Raw genomic sequence first — 25857 nt, forward strand, 5'->3', positions numbered from 1 at the left:
TAAACTCAATGTACTTTCAATGAATGTGTTCCAATCCAAAGGGAAAACAATTCAGTGTCAGATCTTCAGATGTTACCCACACGCAGATGATCAATAGCTTGTGGTTTCCTCACTGTCCCAAGTCAGTGATGGACATGGAGAAGCATCTTCCCTAAAGGAGAGAATCTTTCTAAATCTTTCTAAAAACTGTCATATTTTCCCTCTCTGGCAGTTTGTGTGGGGGTGGAGGTGGGTGGCACGCAAACCTCTCCTGGTCTACAGTAGGCTATACTGACGATACAGAGAAAGACAAAAACTGGCTGCACCTTTCAGGAGGAAATAGGCTGTTTTTTGTTTATTTCAAGAACCTACAGCATGGGCTGTGGGTAAGGAGTCTGTTTTCTTCATCATTATGTACCCACATGTAGACAATGCCTGACATGTAGTAAGTGCTCAAAAATATTTACTAAATAAGTGAATAAACAATAATTTACTGTGGACTGAAAAACAAGAGGAGGTCAGATGCTTGGCATTCCAGAGTGATTTCAAGGCAGACCATACTAAGTTCCTACAGTCAAAAATTACGGTTTTCTCCCATGTCTGTGTTGGTCTTCAGACCTCCTAATATTATGAAGATTTAACTCTACAAGTAAATGCTCTTGGGTGGGGGGAAGTTCTCAGATTGTTAACCAAAGTGAAGATTCTCCTTCCAGGTAGAAAGTTCAGGCAATCAAGATGCACGGAGGTGGCTTCCGGCATCCTGCTCCAAACAGAAATGTACGTGACACATTGGTCCCTAGAGCACAGAAGTAGACTCTACATTTCACTGCATTACAGTAATACCTTTTTGTTTGTCTGTCTTTTTTTTTCTTAACAGACTGGGTCTCGCTCTGTCACCCAGGCTGGAGTGCAGTGGCATGATCATGGCTCACTGTAACCTCCGCCTCTTGAGCTCAAGGGATCCTCCCACCTCAGCCTCCCCAGTAGCTGGGGCTATAGGCGTGTGATAACAAGCCTGGCAAGGTTTTTTTTTTTTTGGTAGGGACAGGGTCTTGCTATGCTGCCCAGGCTGTTTTATTTTGCCCCTGGTACATATTTACCTGGAAAAAAGGAGTCTGCTGTTCTGTGCTGGATGTCTTGTTGATCCAGGATTCCAAGGGTTTCCCTGTTCCAGAGCTCTGACTGAGCACAGGAAACTTAGCAGCCAAGGCTGGCCGGTTAGAGGCATGCAGCTGCTGCTCCTGCTGCACAATCTGAAGCTTCTTCAGTAACTCTTGAGGGGAGATCACTCCAGAACTGCCAGTCTGATTACCAGAGATGGGGAGTGTTTGTCTTGGGAGTGTGGACTGTTCTCTTCCATGAGCCTGAGGTGGAAGGGAGCCATTGAAATAGGCCTGTGGTGGCTGAGCCAGACCCTTTCCTGGAGCCTGAGGGGTGACAGAAGTGGGAGCTCTGCTGCGGTTCAGGGCAGCTGAGCTGGCAGGTGCTGGTGTACTAGGGTCACACTTGTTTGCTGCCCCTGGGGTACTCTGAAGTTTCTCAAACAGGTTCTGAGTTCTGGAAGCATTTTGTACACCACGAGAAGTCCCAATGTTGTGAGGAGACCCTGGCTGGACAGGTCCTGTAAAAAATTCTCCCGCAGAATGGGTACTGCCATTTTCACAAGGCCGGTTTTCAGGCAGCTCTGACAATGGGTGGAGGTCTGCGCTCCTGACCATGAGTTTCTGAATGGCTGGACAGAGCTGCTTCTCAATGGGGGGTGAGTGTCTTCTGGGTTCCTCATAGGACAGGGAGCGCACAACCCCCTGCCTAATTGGAAGTTTCTCTTGCTGCTGCTGCTGCTGCTGCTGCTGGTGGTGGAGAGTCTGCGGAGGCTCCACAGTTTCCTGACATGTAGCTTTGTCTTGCTTCCCAAACAGAGCTGTCAAGGATAAGTGTTGGGGTTCAGAGTCTAAGGTCTGGAAAAAATAAAGATATCTGACATAAGTCTACAAACAATTTGGTTATATGAGGAAGTGCTATGAAATATAACTTATCTGATGACTTATTCTATTTACAAAGGATTGTTTAGAGAGAATGAAAAATAATAATAAACTTGAAAAATGAGATCCCCTTTTTAATGTCAGAAATTTTCACAGCATGCTCCCCTTGCACCCCCAAAACAGTTATTATATTTTAGTATCTGTTGACTGATAAAACAGGTATAAGATCTTCAAGGGCCTGGGGTTTCACAGATTGGGAACCACCTTGGTAGGAAATTATACGCACTAAAAAAATAAACAATCTCTTCAATAGGAAGCCCATCTAAGCCTGCAGAGTAATATGAGAATACAAAGGAATATAAGCATTTCAGAATTTCTAGTAGTTTTTCACAGAATTATGGAAATCTAGGGCTGGAAAGTAACGGAAGACTTTTAATCTAACTTGATCCTTTCAAATATATACTGGTAGAATTTAAAAAGTCCTTGGATACATAAAATCTACCTTGGCGCAGCCAGTTACAAAGCTACTTCCTTCCTGCTCTTTACTTCTGTTGCTTTCTGCATTGTTGCACTGAGAAAACACGAGGCCAGGCACAGTGGCTCATGCCTGTAATTCCTGCACTTTGGGAGGCCAAGGCAGGCAGACTGCTTGAGCTAAGGAGTTCAAGACCAGCCTGGGCAACATGGCAAAACCCCATCTCTACAAAAAATACAGAAATTGCCAGATGTGGCAGCACACGCCTGTAGTCCCAGCTACTTGGGAGGCTGAGGTGGGAGGATCGCTTGAGCCCAGGAGACACAAGTTGCAGTGAGCTGAGATGGTGCCACTGCACTCCAGCCCGGGTAACAGGAATGAAACCTGTCTCAAAAAAAAAAAGAGTAAAGAAAAAAAAACAAGAGCTTCATTTTAAAGTCAACATATTCAGGTCTCGCTATTAAAATATAATAAAAACTTTCCATAAAACAAGCAACAAAAAGAAAGCTAAAAAATTAGAAAAGACTTCTTTTCTTTAAAAATTCAATATAAGATTTTCATTACTAGTCTTATGTCTTTTGGCTCCATGTTCATTTTCAAAACTGATTTAAACTAATTCCTTTAAGAAAATCTTTTTAATTAGTCATAGTCGTGATCAAATGACACAACAATGTTATATTTACAATCATTAATGGGACCTACAGATTGACAATTTTTGTCATTGCTGTACTATTCTGAAGTATATATATATATACTAATACAAAAGCTGCTGTAGTATTTCTAATTTAGATTGCAAATACAGTGACAAGTCATCATGTCTAAAGAGGAATTTTATACCACTCCTTTAGACTCTGAGCTCTCTGCAGCAGCTACCCCAGTCTATCGTGCTAGCACTGCGTCTGGCACAGAGGAGGTGCTCAGAAGTGTTCAAATCAATTTTGTTTCCTTAGTGGTTGTTCTCCCAGGTAGCCTTGGGAAACCACCCACCCCAGAAGAATATGGACTCAATGGGTAATGTTTCTGTCATCTCTGACAATGTTATTAGTTTTCTAGGGTGCTTTTTTGTTTGTTTTTGTTTTCTGAGACATGCTTTCTTGCCCAGGCTGGAGTGCAGTGGCACATTCCATAGCTCACTGTTGCCTCAAACTCCTAAGCTCAAGGGATCCTCCCGCCTCAGCCTCCAGAGCAGCTAGCACTATAGGTGCACGCCATCATGCCTGGCTAATTTTCTTGTAGAGATGGAGTCTCACTATGTTGCCGAGGCTGCTCTCAAACTTCTGGCCTCAAGTGACCCTCTCGCCTCAAGTGATCCTCTTGCCTCGGCCTCCCAAAGTGCTGGGATTACAGGCTTGAGCCACTGTGCTGGCTTGTTGTTTTTTAAAAAATACATTATCTTTTAAGGAGTTCAAGTTCACAAGAGATTAGCACAGAATGTGGTATATGCCAAAAGTAAAAACTTTAACCCTCTTCTAGGAAGAGTAAGTTATTAATAATGAAAAAATCTGTATTTTGAAATCCCACTTTCTTGGGTTTACCTGAAAGCATTCTTCAACAACACCAGGCCCTCCCCTGACTATATTCTGGGTCAAAGTTCTTTAAGAATTCTAGAGACACACTGAATATGACAAGCAGAGGACTCCGTACCTGGTTGGGCTGAGGTATACGCTGTTGCTGGTTTTCACTGGGTTTCACTGGAATTGGTTTGATGAGATTTGGATTGTCATAGATGGCAGAGGAACTGGTTATCTTTTTTGGCTCAGAACAGGTTTTACACTGAAATAGAAAAAAAAAATCACCTCATTTTTGGCTTAGAAAAGCTTTAGTCTTCTTAAAAGACTACCTTTTTACTTCTTATCTAATTGGTAGATGGCTGTGTTTTTGATAGATTTTCATGCACAAAGGAAAATCCCTTAAATTTCTCTAAGAGCTATGTTTGAGTATAAATCAAGTTCAAATTTAATTTTTCTTAGTTGGACAATTCAGTGCTCTAAATATTACTAACACCACCAGCCTCCAGGACCAGGGGTTCTTAAGACACCTGTATAATTGAAAGGCTCTGTGCTTAATATATTGACTATACATTTAAATATATATAGTCTAATGCCTTTCAATGATAAACAAATATAGAAACCATTCCTTAAATAACATGTCTGGACAATTTAAGCAGTTGTCTTAAAATTGGAGAGTAGTTGAGTACATTTCATCAAAGCAACTAAACCTTCTTTGGTCTACAAACCAAAAAGCTGACTCAAACCACTGATTTAAAAATTACTAACATCATCTTTATTTAATAAGTGACTTCTTGCATAAACAGAGTAATTCAAATCTGAGCGTTCTGAGCTACTTACTACAAATTAGAATTTTGTAGAGAAAGAGACAAGAGACAAATCTCATCATTTCCAACACTGACTCATTATCATACATTAATCTAACCAACCATGCAATTGCTAACACAGTAGGATTCATAACAAAAAGAGCATGGCAATGATACTGGTGTCTAGTTTGCTAAAGCACTAAATAAAACAATATAAAATGCTGCTTTCTGTACTACAGACTCTGAAGCATCATTAGTTTCCACTGTACAGCCAAGGCCTCAGGCCCCAAAACATTCCACACCTGACATGAAATGAAATATAAACACAATCTTGTCCCTCAGGAACCCAACATTCCCAATGTGTTTTACAGTTATCAATGTGTATTTTCTAATCCAATGATCTAGGGGTGTGGCATCTATTACCACTGTATGCACTGTATGTGAGGTTAACCATACAAAAGATTCTTTTCCTCCAGGCATTCTATCAATAATTTGTATATTTAGCACAAGTATTATGTGGGATGCGAAATCACCTTATAAGTCATAAAGTGTTATTTCCAATTCTTCTTAGGTGAATGAGCGTATGGCGGCATGGACCAACTGGCTTGGCTTTCCCAAGTCATGGATAACCAAGATAAGAAAAGAATACAGGCTAACATATAATCCCTTACACAATTTTGGCATGAAAAGTCTCGCTATTTAAAAGAACGTGAATGCTTACTTTCTTTGAATGACCCTTTCTGTATTTCTTCTTTTTTTATGTTCAGACACACTGAATTTCCGGCAAAGAAAAGCAGATTTTTTCCCAGCTTCCCTATGCCCATATCCATATGGGCTAAGAGGATGCTTTGTCTGTTGATATGAATAACCTGATAGCTTTTCCTAGTTAAAATGTTATCTCCAGAAGCTGTTTTCTGTGTCACTACAACCGCCTACCTACAAAGCCTTGCTTTTATGTAACAATTGCTCCCTCTTATCAGAGTGCACAAAATTAATCATCCACCTCAGTAGTTTGTAGCTCATTTTCCAGTTGTTTAATTTTCTGTGATTTTCCCGACCTAAATATCTTTAAAATCCTGGGGGAAAAAACAGTTTTTGAAAAAGCATATAATGGATTCTTCACAGAGAACCTGAGGCATTTCTTTAAAACTTCAAAAACTTCCTCTATTGGATGCTGAGGTTAAAATACAATAAAACCCCAAAAAGTATGTCATATAATCCAGTTTTAATCACACACAAACACATACATACATAAATGTATGTATTTATGCCAAGAGAGATGTCTGAAACAAAATACAATAAAAGTGTAAAAAGTTTCTATCTTTGGGTTATCGGATTATTGGTGATTTTTCTTTTTATATTCCTTTGAATTTTATCATTCAACAAAAAAAATTTCTATAATTTCATAAATAACTCACAGCTATATCCAGAAAAGAGCCAATAATTCTTGTCTTAAACCACAAAACACAAATAGTCCACTTCTGAATACTCCAAGCCTAACTATGCAGCCTGTAGATCATTTCTGGTCCTGGCTCTTGTTCTTACTAAAATTTGGTTATTTTATTGTTCACTTGCATCTCAACTAGAAACTGAATAGGGCGGAGATAAAAAGAGATGAAATGCAAATTAACATCTTTTCTACTTTAAAGCAGATTCACGGAAAGTTATTTCTCAAAAGAGAATGCACAAAATTTCAGCCAAAATAAGTTTTCAAATTATTTTATTAACCTCCTGTAAACTAGACAGACTTCACTTTACCAATATCATATATACTGATAGCTCGACATTTTCCTACTTCCACTTCTTGGGATGTTCACAAATTTAAGAATTCTAGAGAGACTTAAACATAAGGCCTGAAACTATAAACCTACTGGAAGAAAACAGGAGAAAAGCTCCCTAACATCGATCTGGGCAATGATTTTTTTGATGTGACCCTAAGGATAGGCAACAAAAGCAAAAGAGACAAACGGGATTACATCCAACCAAAAGGATTTTGCACAGCAAAGGAAACAACAGAGTGAAGAGATGACCTATGGAGCGGAGGAAAATACCTGTACACCATACATATGATAAGAGATTAATGTCCAAAATAGATAAGGAACTCAAACAACTCAACAGTAAGAAAAGAAAACAAATTTTCTGATCAAAAAATAGACAAAGGGCCTGAGTGGACATTTTTCAAAAGACATACATGTGGCCAACAGGTATATGAAAAATGCCCGACATCGCTAATCATCAGGGAAATGCAAATTAAAACCACAGTGAAATATCACCTGAAACCTGGTAGAATGTCTACCATCAAAAAGGCAAAACATAACTGGTGGCAAGGATGTACAGAAAAGGAAATCCTTGTATACTGTTGGTGGGAATATTAGTTAGCATAGCTATTATGGAAAATAGCATGTTGGGCCAGGCGCAGTGGTTCACGCCTGTAATCCCAGCACTTTGTGAGGCTGAGGCAGGCGGATCACGAGGTCAGCAGATTGAGACCATCCTGGCTAACACGGTGAAACCCCGTCTCTACTAAAAATACAAAAAAATTAGCCGGGCGTGGTGGCGGGCGCCTGTAGTCCCAGCTACTCGGGAGGCTGAGGTAGGAGAATGGCATGAACCCAGGAGGTGGAGCTTGCCGTGAGCCAAGATTGCTCCACTGCACTCCAGCCTGGTGACAGAGCAAGACTCTGTCTCAAAAAAAAAAAAAAAAAAAAAAAAAATTATGTTGGCTCCTCAAAAAATTAGAAATAGAACTACCACATGATCGAAGAATCCCATTTCTGGGTCTATATCCAGGGAAAATGAAATCAGTATGTTGAAGAGATAGCTGTATTCCTGTGTTCACCGCAACATTACAATAGCCAATATATGGAATAAACCTAAGTGTTCATCAATGAATGAATGGATAAAGAAAATGTGGTGTATAAACATAACAGAATACTATTCAGCCTTAAAAAAGAAGGAAGTTCTGTCATTTGCAACAACATGGATGAACTTGGAGGACATTATATTAGGTGAAATAAACCAGGCACAGAAAGGCAAGTACTGCATGATTTCACTCCTACATGAAATCCAGAGAAGCTGAACCCATTGAAGCACAGTAGGCTGGTAGTTGCCGGAGGCTGGGGGTAGGAGGATTTTGGAGATGTTGGTCAAAGGATGCAAACTTTCAATTAGACAGGAGGAATAAGTTCAGGAGATTTATTGTACATCATGATGACTACAGTTAGTAGTAATATATTGTATACTGAAAGTTGCTAAAAGAGTAGATTTTAACTATTTTTGCCACACAAAAATGATAAATATGTGAGGTAATACATGTGTTAATTAGCTTGATTTAGGCATCCTATAATATATATGTATATCAAAATATCATGTTGTATACCATAAATACGTACAATTTTAATTTTTCATTAAAAATAATTTAAAAAAGAAAACTTCAAAAAAAGTAAGTCTAGCATTGAAAAGCATCTCAGAAGTCTTTTAGTTTAATACTTATCCAACACAAGCCAAATTCTTTTATCACATCACCAATATGTAACCGTTCAATCTCTTCTTGAACACTTTAAGTAACGGAGACTCACTTCCCAACAAGAACTCTGAAGAAAAATTCTGTTTTCCTTCTCTCTCACTACCTTTCCATTTCACCCCCTTTCTTCTGTCTCAGAATCACTTTACTCAGGGTCTCCACATTTTCTGAAATATCTGTGTGTGAGTGCAGAGACAACATGAATGTAAGAAGGCGATGGAATGCTCCTTCCAAACATAAGGCACTGGCAGCTAGCAGGGTGCATGCACACCTAGTTAGGCAGGCCAAAAATAAGGCGATGGAAAAAGAACATCTGAAACAGGCCCTGAAAGCCGGATCATATTTTGATGGGTGAAGAAGGGGTGGGAACAGTATGAGAAAAGGCATGAAAGCACTCTTAGGAAGCAAAATGAGTATTCTGTTTGGCAGAAGTTTCAAATATTTGTAGAGGGTAGTAGGGTTAGAAGAACAATCTGAGGCCATCTTAGGGAAGGCTTGAAGACTCTAAGGGTTCCTGTACTGGGCAATGACAAACCAAGAAAAACGCAGACTAGGAAAGTAGCGTGATCATGCAGGTGTCCTGGTACACTGTATCACAACATCTGGCTGTTAATGGAAGAAGAAATAATTTCCTCTATTATTTATCTCACAGTTGGAGCAACTGACATTACACATATAACAACACATATTTGATTTTTACAGAGAAGCACCTTCTATACACGAATTAAGTGTCTGCACTTCATGTCAACATTATAACAAATCTGTGAGGGCATAAAGATGAACAGAACATTGTTTTAACTTCAACCAGTTTACAGTGTACTGGGAGAAGTTGACTTAATGTAATAAATGAGGAAGAACAAAATAAGTTTTAAATAGTAATAGACTGAGTTCACATGGAAGAATAATTAATTTGACTGAAGAGATCTGGGAAAACTCCATGTAAAAAGTGTCATTTTTACTAAGCCTTAAAGGATATGTAAATTCTGAAGGGTAAATAAAGTAAGGGGAAAAATATTCCAAGACATAGGCACAGTATAAAGTGATGGCCTAAATTAAATCTCCAGAACCGTATATGAGTGCTTCTGGGAGAGACAGAGAATGTGTGTGCTGTTCTTTTACGTGATGGTCACTCACGTGAGGCCAGAGAGGAGACACAGGAGAGTCTCAGGAAAACAAAGTTTATTATACTCACAGGTCCTGGAGACAAGAGGCATGCCACGCTGCACAGGGCCACATGCGGAAGCCTCAGGGTGTCAGCAGCAAGGGGAAGGCGTAGGCTACAGCGTTTACTGAATTTCCTCAAGAAAGGCAAGGCAGGGCATGGTAAACAGGTTAAGATTGGCCAGTTTGAATAACTCCAGCAGGCTCTAAACTGTATGAGTGGTCCCCAGTTGCTGGGTACCTGGCCCTGGGATGATTAAGGCAGAGGAATATTGTACAGGCCAGAGATGAGGAGATATGTATGGCTCAGGATTGGTTAGTGTGCATATTAAAGGCATGCTCCTGGCTAAGCCCTTTGCTATCTCTGAAAACTGGCTGGTCATAGGAGGGGCAGTCTCCCCAGCCAGAAAGGATTTTAAGATGTCAAAACATTATAACATATAGAAGATAAAAAACAGAAACAATACAAGGTATGTGTGTGTTGAGAGGAGGGAGGGAAAGAAAGGAAAATAATTTTGTTCAATATTTGTATTTATTATTTATTTACCATTGTTACACTGTCTTCACAGAACATTAAGTTCCTAGAGGGCAGAAATGTCACCTTTTGAAGATTAATCTTTAGTGTGCATAATATAGTATAATTAATAAAGTATAACTAATTATTCAACTAGTTGCCAAGTCATCATAATATATTTTTTAATGACTTTTGAAGAATTAAAAAAACACAAAATGAATACAGAAATAGTTGTTACTGTCTGAAGCTGAGATTAAGGCATCTCTGTCCAGGCCATACAATAGAAGGATAATTAAACTGTGGCTCATTCACATTCATATTCCTTCCTTCATTCAATAGCCATTATTTAACACTCATCATATGCTAAGCACTTTGAAGACAATAAGGGATATAAAAGTGAATAAAGGATGTTCTTTGTACTCAAGAAGCTCACAGTCAAGGCAAAGGCATGTTAAAGAAACTTGTCGAACTGCCTATATGTGCCACTTCATTCAGGATTTTTCTGATTGCTTCCCCATAGCATCATTTAATTTGTTTTTCTACCTGGTCTCCCCTCACTCCCCACCCACTTTCACTTTCTGTAAACTAAAAAGAGCTCAAGGCTTAATGAGATTCAGGATCAACTCTTTGGGCAAGAATATTTCAAGATGGTGCTGTACATTTGACATCTTATCACATTAGGAAGCCAGAGAATCTGGTTATCTAACTTTTAATGATGATAATCAGTGGGGTTCAGGAGGAGGCAGCCTGATCCTTCCACTGTCAAGTTTCTATCAACCTTTCCCATAACATTAATATTACTGATGATCACTGCCTGAGTCAATTAATTTAAGCAGAGTGTCTTTAAGTTCTATTATTCCCTCCACATGTACTAGCTGGAATTCTCTGGTAGAGAAGAGCTCTCCCTCATTGACCAGGGCTGTTTGATTACTCTGAGATATAGTCCCTTTAGGGCAGGCAGGATAAAAGCTTAATTCATTCCCATTAATTATCAATTTTCAGAGGAAGGAGTTGGTGCCTTAGCACCTTCAAATGGATAACTAATAATTATTTTGCTTTGTTTTATATGTTTGGTTTGCTTGTTCTCTTTCTCATTACCATGAACTCATAGATTTTTATACGTTCAATATGTTTTAATTCATTGTAGTCATTCCTGTTGATGTTAAATTTGATGCTCTGGTCAGTGTCCTTGAAGCTGATTTCTGTGCCCTTTCACATGACCCTATTGGTTTTACTATTCCAGACCCGGAATCAGAAATTTCTGTGAAGAGCCCTGACACCTTTTGGAAGGAAGTAATATTTAGAAATAACAATCTGGGTGATATAGATGCTTACTGCTACTGAGTTAGTAACTTTTATTTTTATGTCCTTTCAGGGCAAGAGTGAGAAACTCTATTTTTTGTGTCTATACCTAAGAAACAAAACATGAACTAATTCTGATATTTCCACTCAATCTTACATAGTTTTAACTTATTAGATTTGATTTTTTTCCCCTTACACTAAGGTTTTGGTTCCAACCACGTTTATCTAATTTTGTATTTATTATATCCACAACAGTAGAAAAATTACAATGCCAACAGTAGAAAAATTAAAATGCCAACATTACTACAAACAATAAAACCAATGAATGAAGTTTATAATTTCTTGCAATTCTTTTTGTCCTTAAAATATAACCCACTAAGAGTGTTCAGTTCAAGCAGCGGGTTTTGAAGTCACTTTAATTTTTTTCTAAGTAATTATGTGACAATATGATATTCAATTACATACATTTATTTCAGCTAGTTTCCAAATACTATAATTTTTAAAAAATTTTATTTTTTGCCCATTTTTCTAGTGTTAATCTTGTACTTCTTAATTTTTAGGAGCTCTTCATGAAATAACCTTCCTGTTATTCTGGTGTAAACAATTTTTTTCTCAGTTGTTTTTGTATCTTTCTATTTGCTCGTGTTGTATTTAAACCTTGTAAAATGTTTTTTATTTTTATGTAGTTTAATTAATTGCTTTTGGGTTTTAAGGCATAATTGAAAGATTTCTCTTTTCCTAGATTATAAAGAAATCCATACAGATTTTCTTCTGGTACTTGAATCATTATATTTTTACATTTAAATTTCTAATACATTTGGAATTTATCCTGGTGTACGCTGTAAGGTACAGACTCAATTTTGTATTTTTAAAAATGGCTACCAGTTGCCCCAACAACATTTATTTAGGAATTCACTCAAATAGCTGACTTGAGATTATCATCTTTATCATATCCTAGATTTCATGTACAATTGGATTTAATCCTAGACTTAGAATCTTAAATCTGTCCCATTGGTCTATCAGGCTGTTAGGTATCAACACCATCAACACCATACTGTTTGAAATGTTTAGACTTCAATGTTTTAAAATCAGGGAGAGCTCGCTCCATCCTCCCACTCATCTCCCCGATCTCCAACCCCTACTAATATCACTCTTCTTTGCCAGGATTTTCCCAGCTATTCTTTCTTGCATATTTCTTCCCATGAGCCTTACACTCAACTTGTCTAGATCAGAGAGTAAGGGAGAAGTGGGGAGGGGAGGGGAAAAGAAACCAGTGGTATTTATTTAGCGATCACCTTAAATGTAGAGATTTTTTTCTAAGAGCTTTATGTTGAACCTTCTTATCCAACAACAGGGCGTATATTTCCATTTGTTCAAGTCTATTTTTATGCCTTTCAGGAGTTTTTAAACATTTTCTGTATATAGGTTTTGCCCATTTCTCGTGAATTTTATTGCAAACAATTTTATATTCATTTGTTGCTACTGTAAATTGGGGTCTTGCAGTAAGTCTACAAGACTTACTACAAGTTGTATATATGAAGGCTATTGTATATATGAAGGCTACTGATTTTTCAGGCTATTTTTTAATCCACTTAAAGGCAAACAGTTTTCTTTAGCTTATAAAAAATCTATATTACAAATAAAGATTTTTTATTTATAATATAATTTTGTTTGGTGTAAGGAACAGCACCCACAGCACCTAGTCTTGCTAAACAAGAATATTCCCACTGCGGAACTGAAGTGTGTATGTATCACAAGGAAGGGCAAACACTCACCTTTGTGTATTCGTCTTTGGCCTTGATGAGCATTCGTAAAATATCTACTTCTTTGCCCTCTCCTGAATTGAGGATCATTGGGGAAATTCCTGCTCCAGTTCCCTGATGGGCTTTCAACTGTTCATACTGAGTTAGGCTAGAAAAACAGAGGGGAAAATCCACACAAGAAAAACCAATTCAACACAAACAATGTTTAAAACCATCCCAATTCTCACCTAGTTGTTTTCATCCTGTTACAACCATATTAGAAATAAGCTTGCTTAGGAATTTAAAGGAGAAAAATGAGAGTTGAGGTCCTGAATTCACTGACTACACAGATGAATCTAGGGTAGGGGTCAGCAAACCTGCGGGCCAAGTCCAGCCCACCACCTGTCTTTGTAAAGAAAGTCACAAACACAGCCAAGCTCAACACAGCCATGCTCTTTTGTTTACGTGTTGTTTATGGCTGCTTTTGCGTTACAAGGGCAGAATTCTATAGCTGGAACAGAAATCCTATGGACTGCAAAGCCTAAAATACTCACTCTCTGGTCCCTTTGAGAAGAGTTTGCCAACTCCTCACACAGTGCATTCTAAAGGATGCTCTCATTAGTTGCTAAGGAAACCCAATTTAGAGTTCTGAAATACTAAGGAAAGAACCCCCTACTTTACAGACTGCCTTGAAGTCAAGGCAAGGTTGATTCTGGCAACTCAAATCCTATAGCTCTCTGGCAGTTTCAAAACATGGTAAAGATTCCATTCTAACTTGGAGAAGAGGGGCCATTTAAAAAACCACTTAGAGCAACGAGGAATTCTTCTGTTGCCTGGAAAACAATACAGAAGAGAGACCAGATTGCTCCTATATGCTGCTAGGTGATGTTGAGGAAAATATACTTTCCCTTTATGTGCTGTGACTTTCAGCTCACATTCTTACTATTGCCATGAAGTTTATGGTAACAAAGATCTGAGTACTTACTGAGAGACTTAATTCTAACTGGGGAGGGGGTCTGAATCCGCACAAATCAGCTGCTTATTGCTAGTAAATAATCAATTTCCTGCCCGAGCTGTTAGGTAATTACTGCAGAATGCTGACAATTTTAACATGGCCTCTTGGCTGAGCTACAGGGTATTTTTTAATCTGTATGAAATCCTATTATTATTATCCACTGCACAATTTACAGTAACACGAATGTTCTAGGAACTAGTTGTTATGGTGGTAATACCAGTCTGAATACACTTAATCACCATCTGCACCTTGAACTAGTTACCTAAAATTAGCTATCTCTCGCTAGACTTTCAGGAATCTATCTCATTTCTTAAAAGGTGCTCCCTGTTTTTCATTTCCGTGAGGTCACTTTCTAGTCATTTCATTGCCCCAGGATTTAAAAGTGAGGATTGATTCTTTTGCACACAGAGCTACAGTGTCATACCCATGTGGCAGCAGCCATCCTATGTGCTTGGCTGAGTCCAGTCCCAGGCTGTGACACAGCACGTGCAGGAAACTCATCTCACTCTGAGGCTCTTCCCATCCCCATAAATGGCAGGGAAATAACTGCCTCACAGTGAGCAGCCCTGGGCTCAAAAACTGATCAGTCAACCAATTGCAGAGCAGAGAGCAAGCCCTCCTCTTTCAATGCAATCAGGGAAGCCAAGAGTGGGAAAGTCAGACAGCAATTTTAAAGTTGCCCAAAATGCAGAATGGGACAAATCACAAGGTATCATAAGATTAAAAGAAAGAGACCAGTAACAAGGAAGAGAGACACAGTCGACTGATCACTAAGCTAATAGTAACTCAGCAATTTCTAAGGAGACAGAAAATAAAGACTACCTTAACTCAGTGTCTGAGACATGGGAGGAAATTCTGAGCTCCCACAAACATGTATACACAGTTAAAGGAAAGCATTTGGGGGAGGAAGGAAATGAAAGATTTTACAGAATCTGGAGCAGACTTTTAGGATGGCTCTGAATGTTCTTTTTACCAACAGGCATATTGATAACTTTTCAAAGCAAAAAATTGCTAATTTACAAATGAAAATATTAAAGAAAATTGCCATCTGGAACAATTCATATATATTTCATACACATGAAAAAATGAGTCATTCTAGATGATAAATATTATGTAGTGAAAACGCGGCAAGTTGTTCTTACGTCTGTTTTTCATTTATTAATTAATACTAAATGTCTGCCTAACCACTGTGAAAAGGACTGCTGTGGGAGATATATTCTGTTAAGACTGAGTATAGTTACATACACTTAGAAATACAAACTAAAGCACCAGGTCCTGAAAAATATTTAGCCTTTTAGTACTTACTTTTTCATAAGCTCTGCAATTCTTTGGCATTCTTCCTTATCATAAAACCAAATTCCATAGATGGACACTGCAAAAAACACATCAAACAAATTATGAGCGTCTTCAAAACTACAAAATAGAAAAAAATCTCCTTTCCATCTTAAACACTTAATAATCTATGTGTTAAATTGATTTATTCAATAATTATTGAATAAATAAAAGCAATCATTGGGGTTAAAGCTTAAAAATACAGCATCGAGCCAGGCACAGTGGCTCACGCTTGTAATCCCAGTACTTTGGGATCACCTGAGGTCAGGCGTTCAAGACCAGCCTGGCCAACATGGTGAAACCCCATCTCTACTAAAAATACAAAAAAAATTAGCCAGGCCTGGTGGCGGGCGCCCATAATCCCAGCTACTCGGGATGCAGAGGCAGGAGAATCGCTTGAACCTGGGAGGTGGAGGTTGCTGTGAGCCAAGATCGCGCCATTGGACTCCAGCCTGGATGAAAAGAGCGAAACTCTGTCTCAAAAAAAAAAAAAAAAAAAGCATCAAAATTTAAGTCCACAGAGAAATCTGTGGTGGTTTTGTGCAAAGACACGCACCCACACATATCGAATAAACTGTGTTCTGCTTAAAAATATAGCACCTGAACACAATAGGCATTTGGTAAAATCTTCTTAAGCAAATGAATACAGATTGAAAATGAAATCACAATTTCTAAACTTCCTGGCTTCGAGATATCATTGTTTCTACACTCCATTTGCACATTTCATAAACACATTTCATCTTTATTTTTAAATATTCAGAAACCTGATACTCAAATTATGCCTAGAAGCCTCCCTCCCCTTCTCCTTCTCTCAGGAACATGTTAACTGAGAAATTGGCTTGTAAGCTGTAAGTTAGGGATAGGCTACTGGAAAAAATAAAATTTAATAATAAATCTCTGGCTTCAAAATGGTACAGAAAATTTACAACTGCTGAAAGATTAGATATGACTATGATTTCATCATTTAGTAATGAAAGAAACTGTGACATAATATACCTGCTATTGATTCATTCAATAATGTTCAAATAAGTTGTACACTTTAGTATGTGCCTATCTATATCATTTTTATAGCAAAGGCTGAAACAGCTCCAAAAGATATTTATAAATATCTAGTTGAGGATCTGATGGCATTAATCATCTAAGTAATGCATTAACTACATACACATTTAAAAAATCTTCACTGAAAATAGCAACAATGTTATGATAGGGCAATGAAAATCAACAAAACATGTTTTTAAAAGGGAAAAAAGACTTTAAATTCAAACTTTCCAAACACATAATTATATTAATAGTATTTTGCTGTTAAAACAGCTGTGATATTCTAACTGCATCTTTTTTTCCCCTCTTACCTGACCAATGTCTGGGCATGGCATTTCTGCTTCTTGTCAGTAATGATTCAGACATCAAAAGGTACAAGAAATGTCTTTATAGTGCTATTTTAAGCAGGTATCTTAAAGAGGAACCTATGACTCTGAATTACTAACTTGCCAAAAGGTGGCAACAGGGCTTTAAACTTCGGTTTTGCAATGATCAGTGTACCAGAAATCTCTTATCTTACCTACCTGCATGTGAAGTGGGGGGAAGTAGGGGAAAAAATTCCAGCTTTTCCTTGAACAGGACCATTTTACTCTCTTAGATGGAAATATGTACACATTTTCCTCCTTGGTACACTGACTTTTTTTTTTTTTTTTTTTAAGAACATCTGAGTTCTGAAGCCCATGTGCTATGAGAGCTTTTACATCAAAACAAAATTCTTTCATCTCAAGATCATTGAATGTGTATCTTGAAACTTCATATTCAAGGTTGCTTCCAGTCCATCAACAATAATTCCCTACACAGATTCCTACACTAACCTGCCTACCTTCACATTCTTGAAGTCAAAGCAGATGGGATCACCGACGTTCCACCACTTAATAAATCTGAATATGTTTGTGTGTCTTGGTGACTTTAACCTTAGTTACAAAACTAGGAGCCTGGCCTGTTTTTTTGGTTATAGTGTAAGTTTTCTTTCCTTGAAGACTGACTTTTCCAAAACTATCAAAGGAGAAAGGTGGCAGTAAGGGAGAAAAACAGAGCATAACTCAGAAACACGAGGCCCAATGGCAGAGGAAAAAGCGGCCACTGTTGTCTCATGAATAGGCTCTATTAGTAAGAATATTCTGGGTATCTTTTGTTTGATGTTACACATTTGTGGCATTTGACATAAGGAATTAGGCTTTCGTAAGGGTGGGATGCCAAGAAAACTGGTGATACAAATAGAAGAGCAGTTTGGCATTGTCATCACCACGAGATAACTGAAATGCAGATTTAGGGAGGGAAAATGCTACGGAACATCTTTCAAATGTCAAAGCAAAAGGAAGGAAAGATTGAGTTTGCAGCAATTATTTAAGACATTGTGAAGACTTCTTTAGGACCCAACCATTTATCTCCAAAGCAAAATGGCTTTAAAAATTAAAATGAGATCATTTTGAGATAACTCTTTTGATCCCAGTTTAGTCTGGACAGAAAATCTAAATAGCCAAGGGGGAAAAAAAAACATTAACCAAGAGTTCCGGCTACCGAAAAGTGGCACCAAGATAAAATGCAGAACTGGGCCTAACTTTCTTCTCCCTAAAATAGTTTTGCAACTTGAGCTGCATTCCCCTGGGACAGAGGCTGTGAATTCCATGGAAGTACGCATTCCAAGTTTCCTGCCTCTTAGCCCTAAGGTCTACCAACCCCTGGACAAACCTATCACTCTTCCACACAAGAGGGTCTATCAAAGCAGTCTGTGGAGTTATATAAAAACCAGAGATCATCATGCCTTAGGGTGATGAGCTGACAGGCTGACAGAAACCATGAAGTTCACATTTCAATCCAAGTTTTCCCGTAAAGCCAATGGGTGAGAGGCCCATCCCTACATAGGCAGGGAGCAGAGCAGGGAAGACGAAAATACAAGGTTGAAAAGAATCAAGCAAGAAGGTGTTTTGTTTTGTTTTATTTTTTAGAATTCTAAAACTTAAAAGTAATTTTACTGTAACTTAAACTTGCAGCGATATGATATGGCCGTGTGAACTTTTGTGGCACTGAAATGTTACTGCAGGAATGGCTTCTGGGTTTTAAAAAATTACAAGAGATCATGAGCAGGATAATTATTTAGCTTTAAAAATCAACCAATTAATATACATCTGGAAATTCACAATGCTTCGAGCCTTTGTTCAGCCTGGTACGCCTGCATACCAGCCGCTTCCCAGCCACCTGTCTGCCGACACGGAGGTCAAGTTTAAGGGTACTTTGGTGCATGAAGCTCAACTCAACTATTTCTACATCTCTCCTGGAGGTAAGAAACCCTAAAGCGAAATAAAGAGTAGGAAGAACATGTTGAAATTTACTCTAAATATCCTAATGATACCTAGAATGTGATTTCCTCACTCTAAGAACTCATCTCTCCATATTTAATCAGGATTTACCACACACCGTTGTAAAATTTTGCCTGTAACTGCACTATCCTGGTTTATGCCGTTCTTTGGAAATTCTCAATTGAAAAAAAGTGATGTTTGAGGCAACAGGCAATGCAATACTGCCTTTACATAATAAAACACCGATCTTTTACTTTCCTTTTAACTCTGTCAGAAAGATCAAGGAGATCAAAATTTCCATATTAGACTTCATGTCTGGATTTTGTAGGTCCACAAAGACAAGGCAGAGAGCAAGCTGATTATATTCAATAGTGGTATTTTCTTTTTAAATTTCTTCAGTGGAAAAATCAAAAGCTGGTCAAATTGTAAGAGGTTAGTTAAGGGGCCATTAAAGGCAGTGTCAGCGTCACTCAAATGCACATTTTCATTTGTAACCCTTTGATTCTTATTAGCATGGTGCTATTAGTTCATTTTGCATGTTCTTTGGGGATTTGTCTCATCTTGTTTATGTTCCTAATAAATATTTCTGTTCGATCTGTTCTTTTAAGATATTTATAATTTGTTTTATATTTTACCCAAATACAACTCCAAATCATGAATGATAGCTTGTAATCGTCTAACGAGGACATGTGATAATGTTTGTGTAAATTTTTAAAAGAAGATATATATCCATTCAATTAGGAAGTGGATGGATGATAAACACATAATTACATGGGTAAAATTTAAATAGGCAGGACATCTGATTTGGTAATGTTCTTTCTAATATAATTTCACTAATTCCTCTCAAAAGGATAGGGAAATATGTTCTTCTTAGCGTTCAGCAAGGAAGGCATTTAAGTTCCCTCTTTTTACTCATGGAAACGTGGTAGTGTGAAATTACACAAACCTCTTCTGGGCATCTAAGGATAAACCAAAAATTAAACATTCCTTCAAACTCCACTCCTTCCATGAAGTCCTTCTCACAAGAGGAGAATAATATTTTCAGTGTAAGGATGGAGAATATCTAATCATATATTTGTGTAAACACTTGTTTCTGAGACTTCATTCAAATATATTGTTTCTTGATTTCCTGTAGCATTTATGTAGATCAAGCTTTAATAAATTTGACCATATTGATGATGACTAGTTACCAGCATATGGTAGTACACATGCACACACAGCTACTAGGCATTTGAAAGATCCCAAGATATTTAAAAAAAACAGAAAAATAGAACCATGAAATTTTAGAGGCAGAAGTCAGGTGAGAAGCACGCAGTTCAAGAAGCTATTTCACTCATGAGGAATCTGTGGTCTAACAAGGCTAAATAAGCTAGCCAAAGTCATTTTTCTTGGTTTAATGTTTCCCCTAAAACATGCCCTTCCCCCAGCCTTTCAAATGAAATAGATGAAGCATTCAAATTTGTTTTTACATATTGGATTGAGTTCTAGGCTTGGTTATAAAAGACTGGAATTAGTCTTTTTAAACCAAAGTTCATATGGACTCTCAAAAGGAAAAAAAGAAGGATGGAATGAAGGGAGGGGGGAGATCAGTGAGGAAGGGAGGGAGGGAGAGGGAGAAAAACAAAAAAGAAAGAGGAAGGGAATTAAGCTTTCTGGTAGTGGCAGTGTTTTCACAGCAGTAAACACTCGAGCAGCAATGACGCTGCCTGTGTGCTGGCATCCATAGATGGGAAACACAGGCTGCATTTGGCCGGCTCTGTGCGGATTCTGTACTTCTTCCCCATTTGGAATGTTTGCACTCAAAATGCTTTCCTCCGGCATGTTCCCTAATGCCTTTAAAGTAATGTTCTTCCATTCACCTTCCGCCTTAGCTTTACTGACCAAACACGGACACAATCTTGTAAAACAAAATCTTCACTGGCCACTGAGAGTCTACATAGCACTGTTATCTTTGGCCCCTGGTCTGCTTCTTTTCATATGACATGGTTTTACTGCACCTCACAAATCAGTGATCCCATGACCTGGGAATAATGGAAGGTTCAAAGCAGATGAGAAGCAGTTTCTATTTTATGGGTGACTAATACTCATCAACATTTTGGGGGAAACAGTAGAAATAACCCTCCCCTTTCTAAATAAATTAACGTTATTGGAAAGTTAATGCCATTAAAAACAAACAAAACTCTCTTAATTAAAGCATTATACTAATTTGGATTAAATTAATATGTACTCTCCAACTATAAATGAGAATTTATTACTTTCCCAGTAAAAGATGGATTTAATCTTTTAGAAAGTTTTAATTTATAATGGATTCATGTTATATCATTCAATCTTCCTAATCTTCACAGAGATCATTATCTTCCTAAACTGGGAACCTTGAGGTCATCTGCTACCCTCAGGTTTACCAGAGGCCACATGGGATCTTTTTCATCATATACTAATTTCCTAGTTTTATTTGTTCCTTTAATCTAAGAGATATAACAGAGTAAATAAACTTTTAAAAATTAGGAAGCAGAAAAGTCCATAGTTTATAAAAAATATAAATAGAAACAACTTATTCTGCTTTGTTGGTCACTTAAATTTATATTTTCATTTGTTCATAATCTTGCTGATAAATTTCAAAATCTCCTTGGCCACAAATATCATGCAGGGAGTCCCTAATACATCTTTTCCTTCTCTCTACTCATCCTTGAATACCCAGGCTTTCTCGCTCCTTTAGGAATAAACAGTCCCAACTTTTTCTTTGCTTCTGTAGTTTTTTTGTACATCCTTGTACTAAAAAAGGTAATAAATTAAGCATTTATAAATCTGTTCCCTCCACTAGACTATATGCTCCTGGAGGGGAGGACTTTGTTAATACACTCAGTACAGCAACCAGCGTGTGCAGACATTGAACAAATACTTGCTGAGTTGAACCGAAATCTAAGACTTCAAGCTCTTCTACCATCAATAATCCTTGTAATTGCTGGTATCAATAATTATCACTTCCTGGAATAATTCAACATGTGGACTAGATATGCTAGAATTCTCTATCAATTGATTACACCTTCTACTAGAGATTTCAGTATGGACAGTCTCCTCACATCACCGCTTTTGTTCTCCTTCAACCTTCACTGAGAGTTTATTTTGCTTCAAACACTTTACCTTCTTATGCTTAAGTAATGTTGATGGGATTCTGTCATTAGGATATGAGCTGCCGAAGACTGTATATTTCGATTGATCCAGCACTATGTAGGCACTAATGTACTCACTTAATGTGTATTTATTATTACAACTCTACCATATACCATTTTTCCTGATTGACTACCTGTTAGGCACTGGCAACTAAGAGCTCAAAGGATGCAACAATTCTGCAAAATCACATGCATTTCTCTTCATTATGGAAAAACAAAGGACAAATAATAACTAATAGTACTTTGGTTTACCAGAAAATCTAAGATATTCATATTCCAGTCGTGTTTGATAATGGTAATCCCAAGCTTACATATATAAGTACCTAAATGATCTGAAAAATGTAAGATTTAGATGCATGTCAATTATTCCAGCAACACATTGACAATCTATTACCATAAGTGAATCTCAATGTATAGAAATAAGTCCAGTCTCCTGTAATCGCAGTTTTTGAGAAAGTTATGTTTAAACATATCTATTTATGCTTAAGCTTATTTTTAAAACAGAATATTTCTACAGGTCAAAAATTTGTTCCAGTGAAGAACAGACTTCTTCATATTTGAACTAGATGATTTAATCGAGTGTTTAACAATGATAGGAATAGCTCTGCTGAAAATAGCCTAACTATAAAACACATGATCACAGAAATATTTCTCCAATTTGACATAGCAGTAGTCTAGCCAAAGGAGCCTAGTGCTACTTCCTGATTAAAGAAAAGTCAAAGTTTCTTTATTTTTTCATTTTTACCTTAATCTGTGAATATAGACATAGGAGACACTACTTTCCAAAAGACTCTTTCCAAAAACCCTTTATGTTTAAACAGTTAAATTATGTTTTGGTTCTACTATGAAATAAGAGCTCTAAGGCTATATATAAGGTAATTCTAATATAAGTTCCTGGCCAAAATTGTTTTCCTTCTTCAAAACCCGTAATTTTTCCTTCTGTGGGTTAAGCAGTAAATTTACTTTGATTCCAGAACTTGATTATTCGAAACTATTTACTAAATGATTTTTGGACAAAAATTAGTAATATAAAACATAGAATCTAAAAGAACACACATTATACAGCCATAATGACCACTTACTATAGATAAAGGGTAGGGAAACTAAAAGATGCTTTCCTTATTAACCATTTAAGAAAATGTTTTGGAACCCAGCTTTTCTCTGCCAAGATTTAGACTTCCACCATGCTAAACTGGGCTCTCTTAAACACAAAATATAAAATACACTCCATGTCCAAGCCACAGATGCAGTGTATGAATCTGAATAGCATTACTATGTTTTCTTGGTCAAGCCGAGAACCTTAATAATCTTTATGGTTCAGGATAAAACAAGTGACTTTGCTTTGTAGTAGCTGTAAATCACCATATATGACTTTGCCACATGGGTTTTTCCTCACCTCAGCATGTCAGATTGTTAAGTTACATAAGAAATGTATATATTCACATGAAGGTTCTCTCCATGAGTCCCCTGGCAGTTATGATGGAAAAGTAGAAACTGTGTTAATTGGGTGGTCAGGGTGAAGAGAAGGGTTGTTTACCCACGCTGTGTATCTGCTTATGTGTGTGTTTCAAGGAACTATCTGGTGTCACAACTCAACACACAGAAAAACAGAAATACAAAATCCAGAGATACCACAAGGCTCAAGAGTGAAATTCTGCTTTACTTGAGATTTTTCAGAGCCTTCTTTAACTGGCAGAACACCAGTTCTTTAGATGGATAGTTTTCTTTAGAGTTTAGATCCCTTCCTTTCAGCCTAACTGGAGTACTGACAGAGAACAAAAAAGTCATTCTGGATTAAAGGTCAGAGTGACAAGTTTCATCACTCAAGTCACAGTAGATGTATAACCCTTTATCATATATTAACACGTTAGCTCTCTAAGCAATGGTGCATAATAAATAGATCAATTTTTCAGTCAGAATGGCAAAGGAGAATTGGAGACATAAAGTAAGATTCAGTGACCACATTATAATTTTTAAATTTTGGTGGCTCTTCTTTCTTTCTCATTAAGTGCAGGCTTAAAAGGAATCCTTGAAAGTTTCTAATGCAACCAACCACTCCTCTCACATACAGTAAAAGAGCCTCAGGACTGTATAGGTTACCTATTCTGACTAAATATGAAATGTCAAATTCCTCAGCTCCCATTCCATACTGCTCGTGATGTGAATTAGTCTACTTTAAGGTCTTGTCTTGCTGGGCAGATCCCGAAGAGAAATGTATTCTGTTATTCCTGCAAATACTAAGTTTTTGCCTAATAAGAATGTCAAGTATTTTTAGCCATATAGTTACTTTAAATATTAGTTTCTTGACCCTAGAGAGCTTTAGGGGTTCAATAAAATCCCTAAAACTATATGCAAAATGTCATGTATATATGCAAATTTTGGGAGGTGAAAAAGTGCAAAGCGTAGTCAAGCAAATATATTTGAGGAAAGGGGGAGAGGGAGGGAGGGAGGGGGAGGAAGGAAAGTAGGAAGTAAAGAAGGAAGAAATGAAGGAAAAAAGGGAAGAAGAAAAGTCTTCAGATTCTCATAGGGGTTTGTGACTCACAGAAGATTAGGAACTACTATTTGCGACTATCAATATGCCAATAAATATCCTAGAATGGAAAACAACCCTCAATTATCTCTGGGCAGATAATGTGTCTTTCATTTACTTGGTAATAAATTTACACAGAGTTCACTTTTAACTTTCCAAATTGCTTTTGTAGTCATTGCCTAAACTGATTGCAAGGTTAAGAAAAGACGTAACAAAGTCTCCAAGTCTTAGAATTTGTTAAGTTGGAAGAGCTTTTATTCCTCCATGTAGCCTGAAGCCTAGGAGAAAGCTTAAAAAGCACAGATCTGTTAGCATGCTCGGCCATGGAGAGGTGAATCACAGAGTTCAGCTGTGGCTACTGGTTTGCCTTCGTTGGAGAGGTGTCATTCTCAGTCTCTACCATGAAGTGGGAAACAGGAAGACATTTTGGAAAGCTTGACAACTTTGTGACTCCTGCTTGATCACTCCAAGCAGTGTATCTTCAAAGCTTTGTCTTATGCATTCTGATGTTCCAGACGCTGCACAAAATCATCAGATACATATATACATATATAACAATTCTAGAATATAAGTGAGTTGCCAGTTTTGTTAAGTACACTGTACATGTCTATTTTTTATCTAAATCTGTTTATTTCCTGTGTTTATTTCGCACCACAGAATATAAGGAAAATATAAGATATGGTCTCTGCCCATAAGGGGCCTGTAATTTATTATCCATACCACTGCCTTCTCAATAGCCTAGATAATTAGCAACCAATTAATTAACGGTAACATAGTGGCAGAGAAAACGTTTTACAAAATGCATTCTAAGTATAGTGAGCAATATTGTTTCCAAATTATGACTCATCATTGTTCTCTAAATTTGACTTTCTTACTGCTATTATTTACAATGGGTATATACAGGTACACTTTAACTTTGGAGTTTTGGAAGAAAATCAAGTTTATACTTCATAAGATGTTCTATAATAAGCCACCAAGAAAATATCTACTATTATATTTTTAAACTGTATTGTTTTTATATGTTTCATTCTAGAGAAAGCACTGCAGAATAGATGCTAAGGCTCCTCTTTGCTAGGAAATTGACATTTTAAAAAATTGACTCTCAAGAGAGAAGTGGAAGGTTAATTCCCTCCACTCAGGAAAAATATTAAGTTGTACAGTTTCCATATTTTTGGCAAAGAGAAATCTTGCTTCTCTGACCATGGGGAGAAAGGAGATCTCGCAACCCAGAGAAAGGGGGCATAGCCTTCTCACTGATCTGGAAACTAGAAATGCAGACTCAACTATTTCTATTACCTCACATTACTTGGGGCTTTCAGTTGACATCAAGTTTTGGTATTATGTTGGTTTAAAGTACTGAAGATGTGTTTTAGAACAAGGACTGCTTTATTTCCAGGTTGAAAAAGCCAAGACACAAAGTAGTAAAGAGTTAGTGTAATATTCTAACTAACAGCAGAGATCAGGGTTAGCAGAAACA

At 37.4% G+C, this 25857-nt stretch overlaps 2 protein-coding genes across 6 annotated transcripts in view; one reads left to right on the plus strand and one right to left on the minus strand.

Annotated features, from left to right (window-relative positions):
- DCP1B (decapping mRNA 1B) overlaps nt 1-25857 on the minus strand; it is a 63845-nt gene that overhangs the window by 11827 nt on the left and 26161 nt on the right. For all 5 annotated transcript variants that reach the window (XR_010127749.1, XM_054443602.2, XM_054443603.2 and 2 more), the window contains exons 4-7: nt 15313-15379; nt 13026-13161; nt 4081-4209; nt 1080-1937 (exon numbers count right to left, since the gene is read on the minus strand). Coding sequence is in view for 4 of the 5 variants with exons in the window: in XM_054443602.2 (XP_054299577.1) it covers nt 1080-1937; nt 4081-4209; nt 13026-13161; nt 15313-15379 (1190 nt within the window). In the remaining variant the exon portion in view is untranslated. The remainder of the gene's footprint in view (nt 1-1079; nt 1938-4080; nt 4210-13025; nt 13162-15312; nt 15380-25857) is intronic.
- The window catches only part of LOC129009980 (voltage-dependent L-type calcium channel subunit alpha-1C), a 716779-nt gene continuing 709370 nt past the window's right edge, over nt 18449-25857 (plus strand). Inside the window, exon 1 of the mRNA XM_063672311.1 lies at nt 18449-18658. Coding sequence (XP_063528381.1) covers nt 18520-18658 — 139 coding nt within the window. The 5' untranslated portion in view covers nt 18449-18519. The remainder of the gene's footprint in view (nt 18659-25857) is intronic.

This window comes from Pongo pygmaeus, chromosome 10 (assembly GCF_028885625.2).
Source record: "Pongo pygmaeus isolate AG05252 chromosome 10, NHGRI_mPonPyg2-v2.0_pri, whole genome shotgun sequence".
NCBI lineage: Eukaryota > Metazoa > Chordata > Mammalia > Primates > Hominidae > Pongo > Pongo pygmaeus.